Genomic DNA, 17166 nt, shown 5'->3' on the forward strand with positions numbered 1-17166 from the left:
TCAGCTTCACGGGCAGAGGCTGAGTTAGTGCAGGTTTAGCACCATGTCCTCTCATCTTGTCCAGATCAGGCCTAGACAACAGTGGTTAAAACGTGAGCAGCCACCACCATCTTTTCTCACTACGGAATTTTAGAGGAAAAAACCTACTGTACTCCAGGTCTTACTAGCTTGTGACACTGTGTTGTATTTTCCCAGGTGTTGCCCATGCAGAACATGGCTCTGAACTGGTATGTTAGCTAACTAAGAGTTTTGTGGGTGATGCAGGAGCTCTGTGTTGGTTCTTACAGGCTCCCAGAAAAAGTGAAAGCTTAATTACGGATTGTTGACTGAAGCAAAGTAATTCTACTGGAGTGAAGTCACTTTTATTCCATAACAGTGTCCAGACGGAGGCGGGGGGTTATTCTGCTATTGAAGAATATTTACTTCTTTAATTTTCCTGGGCAGACAAGCATGTACTTCCAGCAGAGCAGAGAGGGCCCTGCCAAAGAGCTTCTGTGATCCCTTTAGAAAAGTGAGTTCCCGGTCTCAGAGGCAGAGAAACTGAAGAGGGAGAGTGACCTGCTCAAACTCCCAGCCAGTCTAAGCAAGGAGTAGAAGCCAGAGCCCAGATTCCTATTCCTGGGGTAACAAAAAAACACACTTGAATTTAGCACCAGAGAGCCAGCAACCCAATGCATCCATGGAGAGACCCTATGTGGGCTGCCCTTAAACCTGCACCCCCAGCTTCCTGTGGAACTGGTACCCAGTGGGGCAAGGTTACAACAGCGGAGCCACTGAATGTCCCCCACTGCTCAGTAGCGGCCCCAGGAATTGAAATTGGGGGGGGGGTGTTAGAATGTACAAGGGGGTGCCAGGGCCGATGAGGGGTGAGAGGGCAAGGGTGTAGGTGGGCTGAATGGCACTATAGTTCACAGAACTGGGGGGAGGTCTTGGGGAAATTCAGGGGGTATACACCCCCATGGGGGTGTAGGGAAAATCCTGCCACTGCTCCTTCCATTTCCCACTGCCCCCTACACCCTCTCCCGACCCATCACCCCAACATCCCCCACCAGCCCCCCCACCCCCAAATCTCTCCACTGCCCCCGACACCCCAGATCCCTCCACTGCCCTCCCCCCCGCCCCGACACCTCCAGACTCATTACTCCCCAACTCCCCCACTGTCCCCCCATCCCGCACGGACCCCCCCCCCCCGCGCTCACTGCTCCCCATCCCGGAGCGCGGCCGGCCCCTCCCCAGCGGCGGGGGCGGGGCGGGCGCTGCGGCTGCGCCGGGCGCACCTGGCCAGGTGAGGTAAGCGGCGAAGGGCGGGGCCGCGGCCGAGCCAGGAGCTGGGGCAGCGCCGGGGCCGGCTGCGCGGTGAGTGAGCGAGAGCCCCCCCCCCCTTCTACTCCCTTGCTCTGCCCCCAGCCCCCCCCACACTTCAACCCCCCGGTGCCTAAGGCTGCCCCCCCCCCCCGCCCCCCCCCGCCCCCCCTTGAAACCCTCCCGTGCCTACGGCTGCCCCTGCCCGCTCCCAGCCTTCACCCCCCTTAGCCTGCTTCTGCCTGCCCTCCCACTTCAACCCCCGCCCCAGTGCTCCCTTACTGCTCCTCCCCTGCCACCCCTGCCCTGGTCCCCTTCCCACACCCACTGGCCTCCCCCCACAGCCCCTTCTTCTCAGGCTCTTTCCCTTCCCACTCTGCTGCTGTGTCCCCCCCCCCCAGCCTGTCCCTTCCCACGTCTCAGTCCCATACCCTAACCCCGCCCCCGTGTTTCTTCCCAGCCTTCATCCTCCAGCCTGTCCCTTCAACCCTCAGTCTACTGCCCTTTCCCACGCCACCCCCACCCTATGGCCTACACCTACCACCATCTGCCCTGGGAGATGACCCAGGCTAAGCCTTGTCCAGACTGGGAAAAGAAAGAAGGTGTGTTTGTTTTTTTCAACTGAGCTGGATTAACCCGGTTCAGACCCCCTGTGAGCAGGGGTGCAGACAGCTTGAACTTGTCTAGACTGATTCTTGCAGGCTGAACAATAGCCTTGGCAGTAGGGTTACCACCTGGATGGTTCTGAACCATCCTGGCTGGGTTATTTTTATGGATTTGCCTGTTGCCAAAAAAAAATAACTCTGTCAGGTTTTTTTTACATGAGTCGAAAGATTTCCGTCATTACCATACACCTAGCTGTCTAATGTTAAAAGTTTGTGTCCTGCTAAAGATGCAGCAGTATTCTCACTTCCTTAGCTTAAATATGAAAATGATGTTGTCCATCTTATGTATATGTGATCTCTCTTGATTTTAGAAGTGGTTGTTGAAGGTTGCGGAGTTGCCTTGAGGTTAGGTTTGGGACTGCAGCAGTCTTGCCCTGTTGGAAAGAGTTCAGGTTTCTTTTTGTTTGGTTGGTTGGTTTTACTTGGCCGGTGCTGTTACACCAGAAGTTATAGCTAGGTTCTAACTCAGTTAACACAGGTAAAGGTACCCTGTACCTATTCTAGTGTTAAGTTGATCATTAAAAGCACAATTTTCCCTAGACTATAAAAAGCCTTAGGTCACTTACCCACTGTGTGTAGGAGACCCTTCTTGTCTTAGTCTATTCCAGAGATTCCCAACCTTTTCCAAAAAACAGGACTGGGTATCACTTTAAAGACTAACAAGATGGTTTAGTAGTCTTTAAAGTGCTACATAGTCCTGTTTTTTGTTTCAACTACACCAGAGTAACACAGCTACATTTCTATCAACCTTTTCCAGATGGGGACCCATTTTGACAGTTCAGGAAGACTTGGTGACAAAAGGCACTTCGAAAAGAGGGGGAGGAAAGGGGGCGGAGCCACCTGGGGAGACATGTGGCGATCCTTTTGAAATGTAATGGTGACCCATATTTGGGTCCCGACCCATAGGTTGGGAAACCCTGGTTTATTAGGTAGGCCATGGACAGCCTTGGAACTTCTCTGTATGGTGATTCAGTTTCCCCAAGTAGATAAGACTTTAGCCATGTGGGAATTCTCATAGGCAGCCCACCCCTAATCTAGTGTCTTGTTGCTGAAGACTGGCCCACATTTGGAAAATGATGTTCCATCAGTGTTTGGCCACTGGCATTTTAAGCACTGTTCTCCTGACCATATGTATCTGTTTGGTGTTTATAAAACTAGTGGCAGCCAGTAGCTTGTCTGCTCTAGGCGTCACAATTTGGCTAGCGGTAATGGAGCTGTAACAGTGTTAGCAATGGTAGGAATCGGCTGCAAAATTTCCCAGTGTAGATAAGATCTGAGTGATGATGGTGAATCAGTGGCTCAGAGGACAGCACTTCAGTGATGTAGCTTACTGTGCTTTGCTGTCCCTTGCGGGGAAGTTTATTCCTCTAATATACTTGGAAAATCTGGGAGGAAGACCATGAGACCCTGGAGTAGGAATGACTGTTCCCAGTTAATCCAATTTCCTTTGAGTGATTTGCTGTGTAATTGTGGCCTCTCTTAGCGTAGGCAATGAAAAGGGAGTCAGTTTCACTTCTGTTTAAAGGTAGTTCAGATCAGCTCGGTATTTGCAACCCAAACATTGCACCAGGGGAATATGGTGCGAACTGAGGACAACATCAATAGCCTGTCCAGAAAGCCATCTTGGTACATTGGGGTCAGGGTAGCCAACTCTCCAGGACTGTCCTCGAGTTCCCTGGAATTAAAGATTAATCTTTAATTGAAGAGCATGTCTTGATGTAACCTCTAGCAATACATCCAAACAAAATTGGAAAGCCTAGGATGGCAGCTTTTTCTACCCTTTACAGTAAGATGGTCCTAGCTACATCGCTCAGGAGTGGGAAAACTTAAGTATGGTGTTATAAATCTTAAAATGATCTGTCCTTGTAATGATGCTAGGGCTACATATTCACTGCAGAGTTAACTTGAGTTATCTACACCTGAGCCTAACTCACCTGAGAGCATAACAATTGAGCCACATGGAGTGGTTGGAATATTTTGTGGAGTTGTGCTAACTCAGGCCAAATCTCCACTTGCCGTGCTGGAGATGATTCTTGTCACATTTGATTCAGTGGGTCTAGTAAAGACCCAATAAATCAAATGCTGAGCATGCCTTCATCCTTGCCAATACTCAAAGTCATGAGGAGTAAGGGAAGCCAACAAGAGCATTTGCTCTAGTCAGCCTACCGCTGTGAAGATGGCGCCAAGCTTGGTTTAAGGTATGTCGGTTTAAGGATTTGCGTACCTTAAGCCAAGCTTCCGAGTTGCTATACCTTCTAATGGGCTAATTCTAACTCAAGTTGCAGTACCACGCTACCACAGGTGAGTTAAGGGGTGTTTTGTGTGTGGATGGGAGTAGATCTAGGAGTGAACATATGTGTAATGTTACTTTTTTTTTTTTTTTGGAAAATTCACTAGATTGCATTTTGTCTTTTTCACCAACATAATCTCTTTGTTTTAATAGTGTGCGGTAAACTAGGATGTGAATCTACAACACGAACCTGCTTGTAGTGCACTTAGGTCCCATGTGGTCACTGTTACAATGCAGTGAAAGTCTTGGAAGTGTGCCACATGATATGTTAGTGTGAAGCAATCTGGTGTGCTGTAGGGTGACGACATGGCTGGCTGCACGCTAACTTGACAAGCCCTTAGTCTGAAATAGACGGAATGTGGTGACCTTATAGTTTGATACGTTTTCTGAAGAAAGCTGAGGGTATGTTTTCCAGAGCAATAAAGGAACAGAAAGGAGCTTTTTTTGGTGGATAGCTGAGTTCCCGTTGATATTATTTTATGCTGCGTGGGTGTTATTTTATTAACAATGGTGTATCTAAAGTCTCAAACAAGCATCTTTAATCTATTTTTTTCATCTAAATTACATAGCAATTTGCAACAGGATTGGAGTATTTTCACTACTTAATAAAACAAACTCTGTTCTGGTTACAGATTAACTTTCTTTGATCACTTGTATCACGTGCCTTGGAATTGGACTTGCAGGTATTTCTACAATACATTGATATATTTAGTCATATGGTAGTTTCTTTAGAGCCATTTGCCTTGTGCTGAAATCATATTTTGTAACTTTTATATTAATAATCATCAGTAGATTGTGAGAGAATCATATATCTTACAACTTCTCTTGATTAGGAGAAATATATTTCTGTTGTAAGATCTAACATCTAACACTTAAGTCCTTTTGGATCAAGGTTTTATATGTTAAAAATCAGGCCAGATAAAAAGATATAAGGAAAAGCTTTGAACTACACAAAGATGCAAATGATAAACATGTACAAGTAATTTGAGCCTGAAACTGAATATGCAATACAACTGTTTTCTGAAGAATGCTCTCTGTATTCTAAATGTCTTAAGTTTTTTTATAGAATGTAAATCTTGATTATATGTACTTTTCATGTGATGTGTGTTAACTGTTTTTCTCCTTGTCTTGTTATTTACTTTAATTTTGAGCTGTTAGTAGTGTAGTAATACAGGTTAGGTGGTTTTTACTTTTTGTTTCACATCTGGTTTTCATACACTGGTAAAGTACTGCGATGTTGTGTTGCAAACAGAGTAGATGAGTATTTAAATTTCAACACACTTTTAAAAAAGAAGGTATATTTGTTAACAAGTTTAATAATTTTTTCATCACAAAACCTAAAGATTGGAATAGTGTTCCTTGAATTGCAAAGGTTTATTCTTGTTTAATTTCCTTAGAAAGCTCTTGTATAACCAAACTACAAATGTACTGGTTAGTTTATAGTTTGGCATATTGAATGAGGTATATAAATGTCTTTCACAAATACCTGAAAGATTTGAACTGCAAATGACTGTATTTGTTATCCTCCACTCTAAAACTGACCCATTTAAAACACTATTTTACAATTGTTGTATCCTTTTTGGTGGGGGAGAGGGTAGGAGGAGAGAAGAGGAAGAAAAAGAATATTGTGGGATAATCTGATTGCGTAGTTCAATTAGCTGAAGTATTTGAAGAGTTTTTTAAACTCTCTAATATCTCTTCTTTCACTGTTTGTTTTTGCCCTTATCTCTTGCATAAGAAGCTTTGTAGCATCAAAAACAGCCTTCTGATTGGGGTTTATCCTTCGCTTTGTTCAATTATTAACACAAATCACACACCAATTTCTAGTGTAGAACACTTTGGCTTTTATAATGATTTATCCCAAGCTGTTTGAAAAAATTAAGGTCTATTTTAGTCACAGATTAGTAACTTTTTTAGTATAATATACTCTGAGTAAACCTAATAGCTATCACATATTTAAGACATGCTTTCAAATAAATATAGAAGAGACACAACTAATTAAGCCATCCCATGTGGATTCCTGATTTAGTTTCTGTGGCTCAGTTTAAAAAAACTGTGCTAACTTTTTTTAGTGAGTAAGTAGGGAGTGGGAGGGGCAAAAGTGGTAGTTGCTCTGAGGCCCAGAGATTCAGAGAAGTCTGGAGCTCCCCAGCCCTTAGCTGCTGGAGCATTGCCTTTGCATGACCCTGAAAGCTGGTGAGTGGGCGCTGCAGTCTGGGTGGCTCTCAAGGCTGACTGCCCTCAACTGTCTAAGGGTGCGGAATCTCCTCCTCCCCCCGCACACACACATTTGTCCTGGGGCCCGTGGTGTCTACTGGCCCTGCTGTGAATAAGAGACTCAGCTAATTCTTGGTTGCTTTCCTACTGTTTGGTTTTTGTTTTTCTATAGATAATGGCCTTACATCCCCGCAGAGTTCGTTTGAAACCCTGGTTAGTAGCCCAGGTAGATAGTGGTATGTATCCTGGCCTCGTATGGCTTAATCGAGAAGCAAAGCGATTTCAGATCCCCTGGAAGCATGCAACTCGACACAGTCCTCAGCATGAAGAGGAGAACACCATCTTTAAGGTAGGGGGGAGGGAGGGATGTTCCACTGCTTGTCCAGCTATTTCTAAGCAATTTGAATCGTGTTTGCTTGTTTGTTTGCACAAACTGTTTAAAAACAAATCCTTTCTGATGCTTTACTCTCTTACTGTCTAGCTTTGATAAATCAGGCCAGAAACTTGCTACGAAATACACAAGCTTTGGTGCTTAACTTCCTAAACAAAGTGAACACACCTTTTGGTTAGCTATGATTCTGTGAATTCCATCACATGAACAACAGCTCGAGGCTGGAAACAATGTTGAGAGTTGTTTGGAATGATTATTGAGCAGTGATTCTAATAATGATTTGTAGTCATGTTCTGCCATGTAAGGGTATGTCTAAACTACATTGCTTTTTCAAAAAAACTTCACCTACATCCACACTGCAATCGTATTCTTTTGAAATGAAATCGTAAAAACACAGGGTTTTTTTCAACATTGGGAAACCTCAAATTATGAGGAATAATGCCTTTTTCGAAAGAGCTCTTTCAAAAAACAGCACGTGGACGCAGAACAGGGACATTTTTCGAAAGAAGAGGCAATAGAAAAACGCACAGGTGCCCTGGTGGCCATTCTGTGAATAGCAATCAGGGCTTCCTTTCAAGAGAGTGTCCAGTCTGCATGGATGCTCTCTTTCGAAAAAGCAAACTGCTTTTTCGATTGGGTTTTGAGCTTCTTTTGAATGAAGCTTTTTCGAAAGAAGCTTGCAGTCTAGACATACCCTAAGTGCACTCAATTCTTTTGACTCTAGAAGGCATGTTGCATGCACCTGACTGGGAATTTTGCTGTGAGAGAAACTTGTTAAAGGTGTCACTATATTCATTGGTCTTTTTCAAACAACCAGCCTAATTCCATTATTGTAGATGATTTCCTAGTTCCTGTTGATTTTTAATAGGCTTGTACCCTCTACTAACCACCTTGCCTGGGAAGTGGCTAGCTTGTTCTAAATATTTAATGGCACACTTCCATTTAGGTTAATGTTTCCTCTGTGCAGAATTTGATCTGAAATGGATTGCTACATAACTTGGAGTGAACACATTCAAGTGAACCTCTCTTGTCCCCCCATTGTGGTAACTTTATTCTCCCAAGGCAGTCTCATGTGGAATCACAGGACTAGCAGGATGTTACACTACACAGGCAGCATTTAGGGCTGTTTAAAAGAACTAGTATCTTGACTAGTGCTTTGCCCCCTCTTTGAACCAGCTTGTTCTTCCTTAACCAACTATGCCCCAATTTTCAAGAGTGATTAATGACTTTTGGGAATCCAACTTGAGAACAGTAAGCTGGGCGCATGTGCGGCCGCTCAGGAGCAACTCAAGTGCCACCTAGCTGATTAGCAGAGCACCCACAACTACGGTTTTTGTTTCTACGGGTGGTGCACATGCCTCAATGCACATACAATTATTCCACACATGGAAGGAAAAGATTAGTGAGAACATTGTCTGAGATTTTCAGAATGCACTTGTGCTCAGCGTTATGTAAATCAGACTTCCTTGAGGTGTCTCAAGTTGGACTCAAATCATTAGTCACTCATAAAAATCTGTGACTTGTGTTTTGGGGGAAAGATGATAACCAGGGGAATAAAGGCACTTCAGTTGCTAATGGCTTTAAGAAGTGTTGCAGCTTAGGTTTCTTGTAAAACAGTGTTTACAATGCATTTGCTTGGAAACCTGGCATGATTAAAAACTGGCATCACAACAGGACTCAGATGAACACTGTGTACTTTGCCCCCAGGCTTGGGCTGTGGAAACAGGGAAGTACCAGGAAGGAGTTGATGATCCAGACCCTGCAAAATGGAAAGCGCAGCTCCGATGCGCTCTGAACAAAAGCCGGGAGTTCAACCTGATGTATGATGGCACGAAAGAGGTGCCCATGAACCCCATTAAAATTTATGAAGTGTGTGATATCCCACCATCCCAAGGATCAATCATTAATCCAGGTGAGGAAAAGGGCAAGGGTGGTGCTGTTTACTACGCAGGCATCAGTCCAATATAAGTGTCTTGTTCCACTGATGTATTGACTCTTCATCTACTGCTGCAAACATTGCTGATGGGTGGAAGGTCCCTGATGACTCAGTAGATGAGCAGATTTAGACCCAAGTTCATCCCTGGCATTTGCTGAAATTAAAGAAATTCTCCTAGGGTGAGTTTAGCTCCTTACATAGGAATGGTCACATTGGATTAGACCACTGGTCTGTCCTGCCCAGGATACTGTCTTATGAAGTGACTGGATCCACGTACTCTAGAGTGAATAGACAGAAAGGGGGCAAAAATCCTCTGTTGTCCAGTCCCAGCTTCTGGCAGTCAGAGGTTTAGGAACACCCAGGTCATGTGGTGGAGTCTCTGATCATCTTGGCTAAGGACCATGAACTTATCTAACATAGTTTTGGCCTTCACAGTGTCCCCTGGCACCAAGTTCCACAGGCTGGCTGCATGTTGTGTGAAGAAATATTTCCTGATTATAGTGTTCAAACCTGCTGCTTATTCATTTCACTCAGGTGACCTGGTTCTTGTGTGATGTGTCAGGTGTAAATCCCACTTGCATATTCCCATTCTGCACACCATGCAGGCTTCTATAGACCTGTCGTAGCTCCCCTTCATCGTCTCTGTTCTAAGCTGAAAAGTTCCAATCCTTTTAATCTCCCCTGATAGGAAAGTTGTTCCAGGGCCCTACTTGTTTTTGTCGCCCTTCTCTGTACGTTTCCCAGTTCCACTATATCTTTATGGAGAGGGCCTGATCAGAGCTTTGTGCAGTACCTGTGCCTCATACTATCTTGCATGTTGCACAGTCCTTGGTTGTGCCTCTCAGCCTGCATCCTACCTCTTCAGCACACATGGGTTGATGCATACTATGCATCCGAATCATGTTTATCTCTTCTCAGGGTTGTACCCAGGTAAGGGGGTAGGGGAGAAGCAGGGGCGCACCCAATAACCGGAGTGAGAGTGGGGGAGGGCACAGAATTCCTCTGGCCACAGTGGCTGGGTGTGTGTGGGGTATCTGGGTGGGTGGGATGAGAAAGTGAACTCCTTTAGCCACTCGGGGGGTGTGTGTGTGTGTGTGTGTGTGTGTGTGTGTGTGTGTGTGTGAGAGAGAGTGAGAGAGAGACAGACAGACCTCCTGGGGCTGCTTGGAGAGGTGATGGGGGGTATGATAGAAAGTGCTCTTCCAAAAGGCTCAGTTTGTTTTATTCCCGCGCATGCCCCCGACATTTCTGATACTGGTAAAGCATGCAAGTTAACAACTGATGGTCCACAAAACTAGTTTGTAATCTGCAGTATTTACCAGTCAGTGCAGCACAGTGGAGGATTGTTCCAAGACTTCTCGGGCAGGGCGGGGTGGGTGTCAGAATGCTGTGAGCAGGACCCTTTTGACCAATGAAAAATGTCAGTTTGGAAAGAAGAGGGAAATGGGCCAGAGATGAAGAATTGGCAGCCATCGTCACTGTGTGTGTTGAGTTGTAACAACGTTCAAAGTAAAGGGGATAGAACTGAAGATAGAACATAAATTCACATTGGGCAAAACTCAACACATCCGTGGAGTCTGACCAGTAACGAATTTTGCCACCTATCTTGAAACTAAGCTTTGACTTAAGTTTGTAACAGAGATGGTTCTCTTGGTGCTTCAGCAAGCGCATCTGTTTGTCCCATGCTGCGGTGGAAGAGGGAACAGATGTTCTATGTCTTTTTCCCATAGTTAATGAAGTTGAGTATTGCTTGCTAACCCCATACTGTATGGTTGCATACAGGCTCCACTGGGTCTGCTCCATGGGATGAGAAAGATAATGACCTTGAGGAGGAGGAGGAAGAGGAACTCAACCCATCTCAACATGTCCCCATACAGGACACCTTTCCATTTCTTAATATTAATGGTTAGTGGAACAGGATACAATGTCTATCCACCTCTTGTAACTATTTGAACCATCTTCTCTCTCTCTCTCTCCCCCCCCTTCTTTTTTCTCTATTTTTTCCTCCTCCCCTCTTTCCTTATTTATTTTTGGATCTGAACTTCTAATACTCCGGTCATCTGAAGAAGTGGGTTGTGCCCACGAATGCTCATGATACCATCGGCATGTTTTGTTACTCTTTAAGGTGCTGCTAGACTATGCATTGTTTTTTAAGTTTTAAGTGCTTATACAGTGCTATCTGCCTGAAGTTTACCATCTCAGAGCTGTTTGAATCCACATGCTTTGTGATTGCTCAGCCCAGCTCTCAGTGCATAGGCAGCATGCAACTGCTGCTCTAATTGGCACTTTTTGGCAGTCTCGGACCATGCGGTCTGACAGTGCCTGAAGTCATCAACTAGGAATTCAGCAGGCATTTGTGTCAGGTCCAGCGGAAGCATGCTGGTAAAGTCAGGGGAGAAGCGCAGTGTAAGGAAATTCATTGTGCATGTGCCACTAGTCCTGTGATTAGCGGCTGTAAGAACACACAGCTGCACCAGTTTTGCCTTACAGCAGCTTCTTCACTTAACAGACTATCGGGGAGCAAGGGGATGAGAGCAGATGTTCTTATTCATGCATCTGTCCCTCTGTAGTTATCATTATGATAAACTGACTACACATTCCATTAATTCTGTGCCACAGTTTGGTCTAGATGTTAATAAAAATGCAGTCATTACTGGACTAAATTGTTTTGAAACTATTTAGGATGTTAAGTTTCCAGATCCTTGGCATGTAAATATGTGAACAAAAATCTCATGAAAACAGCTAGCCTTTTTTACAGGCATTTTTCAGGAATATTATCTATCTAGAGCCGTGGTCACCAACAGGTCGATCGCGAGCTACTGGTCGATCTCGAGGCCTCGACCAGTAGCTCGCGAGGCATCCTGTCCGCCCCGCCCCCATTTCCCTCCCACCCCCCAGAAGCCCCACTACTTACCTCAATGCCAAGCACACGGGGACAAGCACACGTGGGGCTTCCCTGCGCGGGGGAGGGGGTTGGCTCCGGGGCAGGCACACGCGTGCGGGGCTTCCCTTCAGGGGAGGGGGGGGTCAGCCCCTGGGCAGGAAGCATGCGTGGGGCTTCCCTGCACGGGGGTAGGGAGGGTTGGCCCCGGGGCAGGTGCGCTGGTTTCCCGGGCGGGGGGGGGGGGAGAGAATGCTGGGAGGAGGGAGATGCAGGGGACTCTCTGCCTCCACTGGCACCCCACTCCCGAGTCACAGAATGCTGTCTCCACTCCCCTGGCCCCAGCCACAGAACTCGGTCCCCACTCCTGACCCCTCTCCCCGAACTCTGTCCCCACTGGCACTGTCTCCTGCTGCAGAACCCTGTCCCCACTGGCACTCTGTCCTCTGCCCTCCCAGCACCCTGCCCCCAGCCGCAGTACTCTGTCCCCACAAAATGTATAATTATAAATACTTCATTTTAGATTTAAATATCATGAATAAAAACCAGACCATTTATTTCATAACTATAAACATGTGATTTTAATTGTATGTATCGCATAATTTAAAAATAAACTGTTTATCAGAGTGCGTAAGTAAGGGCTGGGGATAGCAAGTGATGGACAGGAGGAGAATAGAGAGGGTGGGGCTTCGAGGAAGGGGCAGAGCTTCAGGGAAGGGGTGGGGCGGTAGATCTTTGCCTGTTCTGAGATTTAAAAAGTGATCTTGGGTGTAAAAAGGTTGGAGACCACTGATCTAGAGCATGGGTTCCCAAACTAGGGGGTGTGAAGAAATTCCCGGAGGGGCACAAGACAGCCCAGTCCCCTCCCCCCATCAAGTTTTGCTGCCCTGGTCAGTTCTTTTTTGTTGTTTTTTTTTTGGTTTGCTCAGCAGGTTTTGCTTGTGTGTGTGTGTGTGTGTGTGTGTGTGTGTGTGTGTGTGTGTGTGTGTGTGTGTGTTCAAAAATCAAAATGTTTGAGAACCACTGATCTAGAGCATCTAACAGGGATGCTTTATAATGGTCCTTGGTCCTACCGTGAGGGCTGGACTAGATGACCTCCAGTTCTAGTATTCTATAGTAATAGGGTCTTTCTGTTAACAGGGTACTACCATATTAGAACAAGCATTATTACAACACCTATAATATGTTGTATCTAATGAATTTATTAATGGAGTGAAATCTCTGCCTATGTGTATTAATGGACCAGGCATGTAAGTCAAATATTAAAAAAAAAAAAAAAAAAAGTCGTGCTAGATTTTTGCAGGTGAATGCAAATTGTCACCGTTTTTAAATACACTTGTTTTCAACGTGATTCTTTTGTGTAGATTCCCCCATGGGGCCAGCCAGCGTGGGAAACTGCAGCCCTGAAGCAGTGTGGCCAAAGAATGAACCTCTAGACATGGAGATGCCTCCGTCTGCTCTGCAGCATGACTTCTTCAGCTCTCCTGAGCTTTGGATTAGCTCTCTTCCTAGTAAGTGTATCTGTGGACTTCTAGTGCATCTGCCCCCTTGGCTGAAACAGTCTCTATTACTGTACCATTACTGCATTTTGACGTCTTCCACTTCTGCACCTAGACAACTGTACATATTTAGAATATACCTTGTTAGCTCTAATGTAAATTGAAATGTTATCCTTGCCGTAATTTCTGTCCTGTCTTAGCTGGTGCATGCCAGAGTCTTTGCTGAATTGGAACAGTCATCCTAACTATTTATCTCTTAGTGACCGATCTAGAAATCAAGTTTGAGTACCGAGGAAAAGAGATTGGCCAGACGACGACCGTCAGCAACCCCCAGGGATGCAGACTCTTCTACGGAGAACTGGGCCCTATGCCAGACCAAGAGGAGCTGTTCGGACCTATTAGTTTGGAGCAAGTCAAGTTTCCCGGGACAGACCAAATCACCAACGAAAAGCAGAAGATCTTCACAAGTCGGCTACTAGATGTTATGGACAGGGGACTGATTCTGGAGGTCAGCGGCCATGCCATTTATGCCATTCGGCTCTGCCAGTGCAAGGTGTACTGGTCTGGGCCATGCGCCCCTTCCTCCATTGCACCAAACTTGATTGAGAGGCAAAAGAAAGTCAAACTCTTCTGCCTGGAAACGTTTCTAAGTGGTAAGTAACCTGAAATGCTTGGCAATAATCCTGAGTACTGGCCTTTCGGTCGACAGCCTTACTCCAGCTCAGGCTGGAAAATTCAGCCTGCAGGTCGATCTTCATAGCCTTAATCCTCATTTTGACAGCCTGAGTACATGCGAGTCCCCAGTCACTGGCCGCTGAAGTAAACAGGAGCCTTTCCACTGATTTGAATGGCCTTTGGATTAGGCTTAGGGTGAGGAGGAAAAAGGAAACAGGTATCATCTACTGCTAAACAAACTGTTTCATTCATCGAGCAGTATTGGCAGCCAGTGTAATTCCTGGAGAACCTTAGGGTTGGACATTAGGAAAAACTTCCTAATTGTCAGGTTGGTTAAACACTGGAATAAGTTGCCTAGGGAGGTTGTGGAATCCCCATCTCTGGAGATATTTAAGTGCAGGTTAGATAGACATCTATCAGGGATGGTCTAGATCAAGGGTCTCCAAACTTTTCAGCCCGAGGGCCGCATTAACTATCAAACAGCAGTTCGGGGGCCGACTACACATTTGAGGTCCAAATAAAAAACAATCAAAACATGGATGTTGTTTTTAATTATTTATTTAATATTATTTTATTCAGTTATTATTTAATAACACATTGATACACTACACATGAACACCTGTATTAGTGTGAATGGTGAAATTGTTTCCTGGATGCCAAAATAGCAGACATTTCTGGCTTTAGATTTGTTGTCCCTAACATCAACAGTGACCTGAGATTATCATCGGACAAGTTTGTTCTCAAATTGTTCTTCACGTATTTCATTCTTGAAAATGTTTGTTCACACAGGTATGTTGTTCCAAAGATTGAAAGGTACCTTGATGCAAAAGTTTTGACATTAGGAAAGTCTTCCTTGGGCAAAAACTGGTAAAAACCCACCAGTCCTATTTTGAACTTGTCCCTAAGGAGGTCATTTGCTTGCAACTCAATGACTTCCAGCTGCAGTTCATCTGGGCAACTGGCCACATCTGCTTCAAATGGGTTTTGAAACAATCTCACTTCTTCTGCCTTTGAATCCAAAAAGGTCTCCACGGGCCGGATGAGAGGGCCTCGCAGGCTGCATCCGGCCCCCGGGCCGTAGTTTGGAGACCCCTGGTCTAGATGATACTGAGTCCTGCCGTGAAGGCAGGGGACTGGACTTGATGACCCTCGAGGTCCCTTCCAGTTCTACGATTCTATCCAGGAGAGCAAAAGAAGTTCTGAGCAGTGAGGGTGGAAGGGAAAACATTTCCCCTCTGCTATAGAAGTGGAGGTTCTGACCAGGATGTGTTGTAAGCACTTGTACTGAGATGGCAGGACGCTCTGACCACTAGCAACATAAAACCTTTGGATGTTATCCCACTCCTTCTTTCCTTAGAGCTGATTGCCCATCAGAAGGGACAAGTAGAAAAACAGCCACCTTATGAGATCTACTTCTGTTTTGGAGAAGAATGGCCTGATGGGAAACCTAGAGAGAGAAAGCTGATTGTGGTTCAGGTAAGGACGCTGTGACTTTTCAGAACAAACCCCTGTGAGAACAATAGGCTGAATCAAATACAGATTTCCTTAATAGATTTTTCTCCATATCCATGTGTGAGACTTCATGAGAGAAGAAACCAGAACTGCAAGTTGGAGGATTTGTTTGGCTTTTAAAGTAAAATGGAAACCACTTACAGGGACATGGGATGTTTCGGTGTAAACTGCAGGCTGGGTGACAGGGAAACTTCGGAAGAAGTGTGTCGTGCCCACAAAAGCTCATGATACCAGCTATGCATTTTGTTAGTCTTTAAGGTGCTGCAAGACTATTAGTTTAAGTTTTTCTATGGTAGGGGTGTTGGCATGTAACTGACTAATGGTGTAACCAATAAGCTGATGCTTATCAGTTAATGGTGATGGTTAAACTCAGCTGGCTTTTGGGGGGTGGCTTTTCTGCAGCAGGGCAGGGAAGCCACCTCCCCGGGAGCTGGGCCAGCAGGGCCCGGTGGCCCTATTCCTAGGGAGGCTTCGCTGCAGGCTCTGCAGTATAAAGCTTATTTAAGCGTTATAGTGCAGAGCGTGTTGCATGTAACCACTGAAAATTTCAACTGTTACACGGTTCCTTATTTAATCAACTTTTAACATCCCTATTCTATGGATAAAGAGTCTACCACTACTCAAGTGCCTTGGTAAACCTGAGTATTTTGGAGCCTTACTACGTCATCCTCGCTAGACTAAAATAGCCGTGCTCTCTTTTCAACAGGTCATTCCAGTTGTCGCGCGGATGATTTATGAAATGTTTTCCGGGGACTTCACACGCTCCTTCGACAGCGGCAGCGTGCGGCTTCAGATCTCCACCCCCGACATTAAAGACAACATCGTCGCCCACCTGAAACAGCTGTACCGCCTCCTGCAGAATCACCAGGAGGGCTGGCCGGTGCATGCACCAGCTATGCATATTGCTCAGCCGCTCCCAGCACAATGATGTATTTTTGGTGTGTGACTTAACTCTGCTCCACTCTCTGGTTTCTTCTATGTACATAAGAAAGGATATTTTTGAATAGTGCCTTGCCATTTATAAATAAAACCTGTGTAAATCCTGTATACAGATGGTAAAACTCAACAGTTTATGAAATTCACTTTTTTTGAGAGTCTAAAATGAAAGGCTTTGAAGCAGAACCTTTAGTTACTCTACACTTTTTATCGCCAGCTAGTTTGCTTAAGCAATCTAATATGTATAAAATTACAGTTTTGAACATCTTAAATATTTTTAAATAGCTAATGCATACAGTCTTGTGTATAAACTAGTCCATCAATGTAAAGAAGTGTTTTTAATGATCAACTATCAATATGCTTTTTATTCGCCATTAAAATTTCTTTGAGAAATAACAGGCCAAGATTTGAAATAGTCGTTTTGAATTTTCTGTAGCAGAAATCTATTAGTTGGTGCTTCATATACTGTCATGTTTTATATTGATACCTAATAACTTCACTAGTAAGTGTGTATTGTTCAAGATGAAGGTTTTAACTTTACAGACTTTAGAACAAGGGACTGGACTTGTTGACTTCTCAAGGTCCCTTTTTAGCCCTACATGTCTGATCCTGTAACTTCAGTTCAGAGAATGCTACCATGGAGGTCCTTATCTAGCTGCCAAAATGTAGCCTCCAGTGTCAAATGTTTCCCTATGTTATTGGTGTCTACATGTACCATGACCATCAACTTCTCAGCATTAAACGTAAATGTTTACATGAGTCCCTAACCTTTAGGCATGGCAGGTAATTATTATGTGGTTTTTCCAGTCGTCACAAACCCAGCTACCTATATTTTGGTACAAATGGCCTCGCATGTAAATAG

At 45.0% G+C, this 17166-nt stretch overlaps 1 protein-coding gene across 3 annotated transcripts; it reads left to right on the forward strand.

Annotated features, from left to right (window-relative positions):
• The first annotated feature begins 1283 nt into the window (after positions 1–1283).
• IRF6 (interferon regulatory factor 6) lies at positions 1284–16704 on the forward strand. 3 transcript variants are annotated; one of them, XM_075910049.2, is made up of 9 exons: positions 1284–1356; positions 4890–4940; positions 6647–6823; positions 8573–8777; positions 10584–10706; positions 13047–13193; positions 13442–13834; positions 15214–15332; positions 16075–16704. In XM_075910049.2, exons 3-9 carry the CDS (start codon positions 6650–6652, stop codon positions 16294–16296), a joined length of 1383 nt encoding a protein of 460 aa, XP_075766164.1. In that variant the 5' UTR covers positions 1284–1356; positions 4890–4940; positions 6647–6649; the 3' UTR covers positions 16297–16704. The 3 variants fall into 3 exon arrangements, with proteins under 3 accessions (XP_075766164.1, XP_075766162.1, XP_025038231.2); XM_075910047.2 differs by lacking the exons at positions 1284–1356; positions 4890–4940 and adding an exon at positions 5635–6512; XM_025182446.3 differs by lacking the exons at positions 1284–1356; positions 4890–4940 and adding an exon at positions 5636–6453.
• Positions 16705–17166: the final 462 nt, after the last annotated feature.

The sequence above is a fragment of the Pelodiscus sinensis genome, chromosome 27, assembly GCF_052426305.1.
Source record: "Pelodiscus sinensis isolate ZL-2025 chromosome 27, ASM5242630v1, whole genome shotgun sequence".
Taxonomy (NCBI): Eukaryota; Metazoa; Chordata; order Testudines; family Trionychidae; genus Pelodiscus; species Pelodiscus sinensis.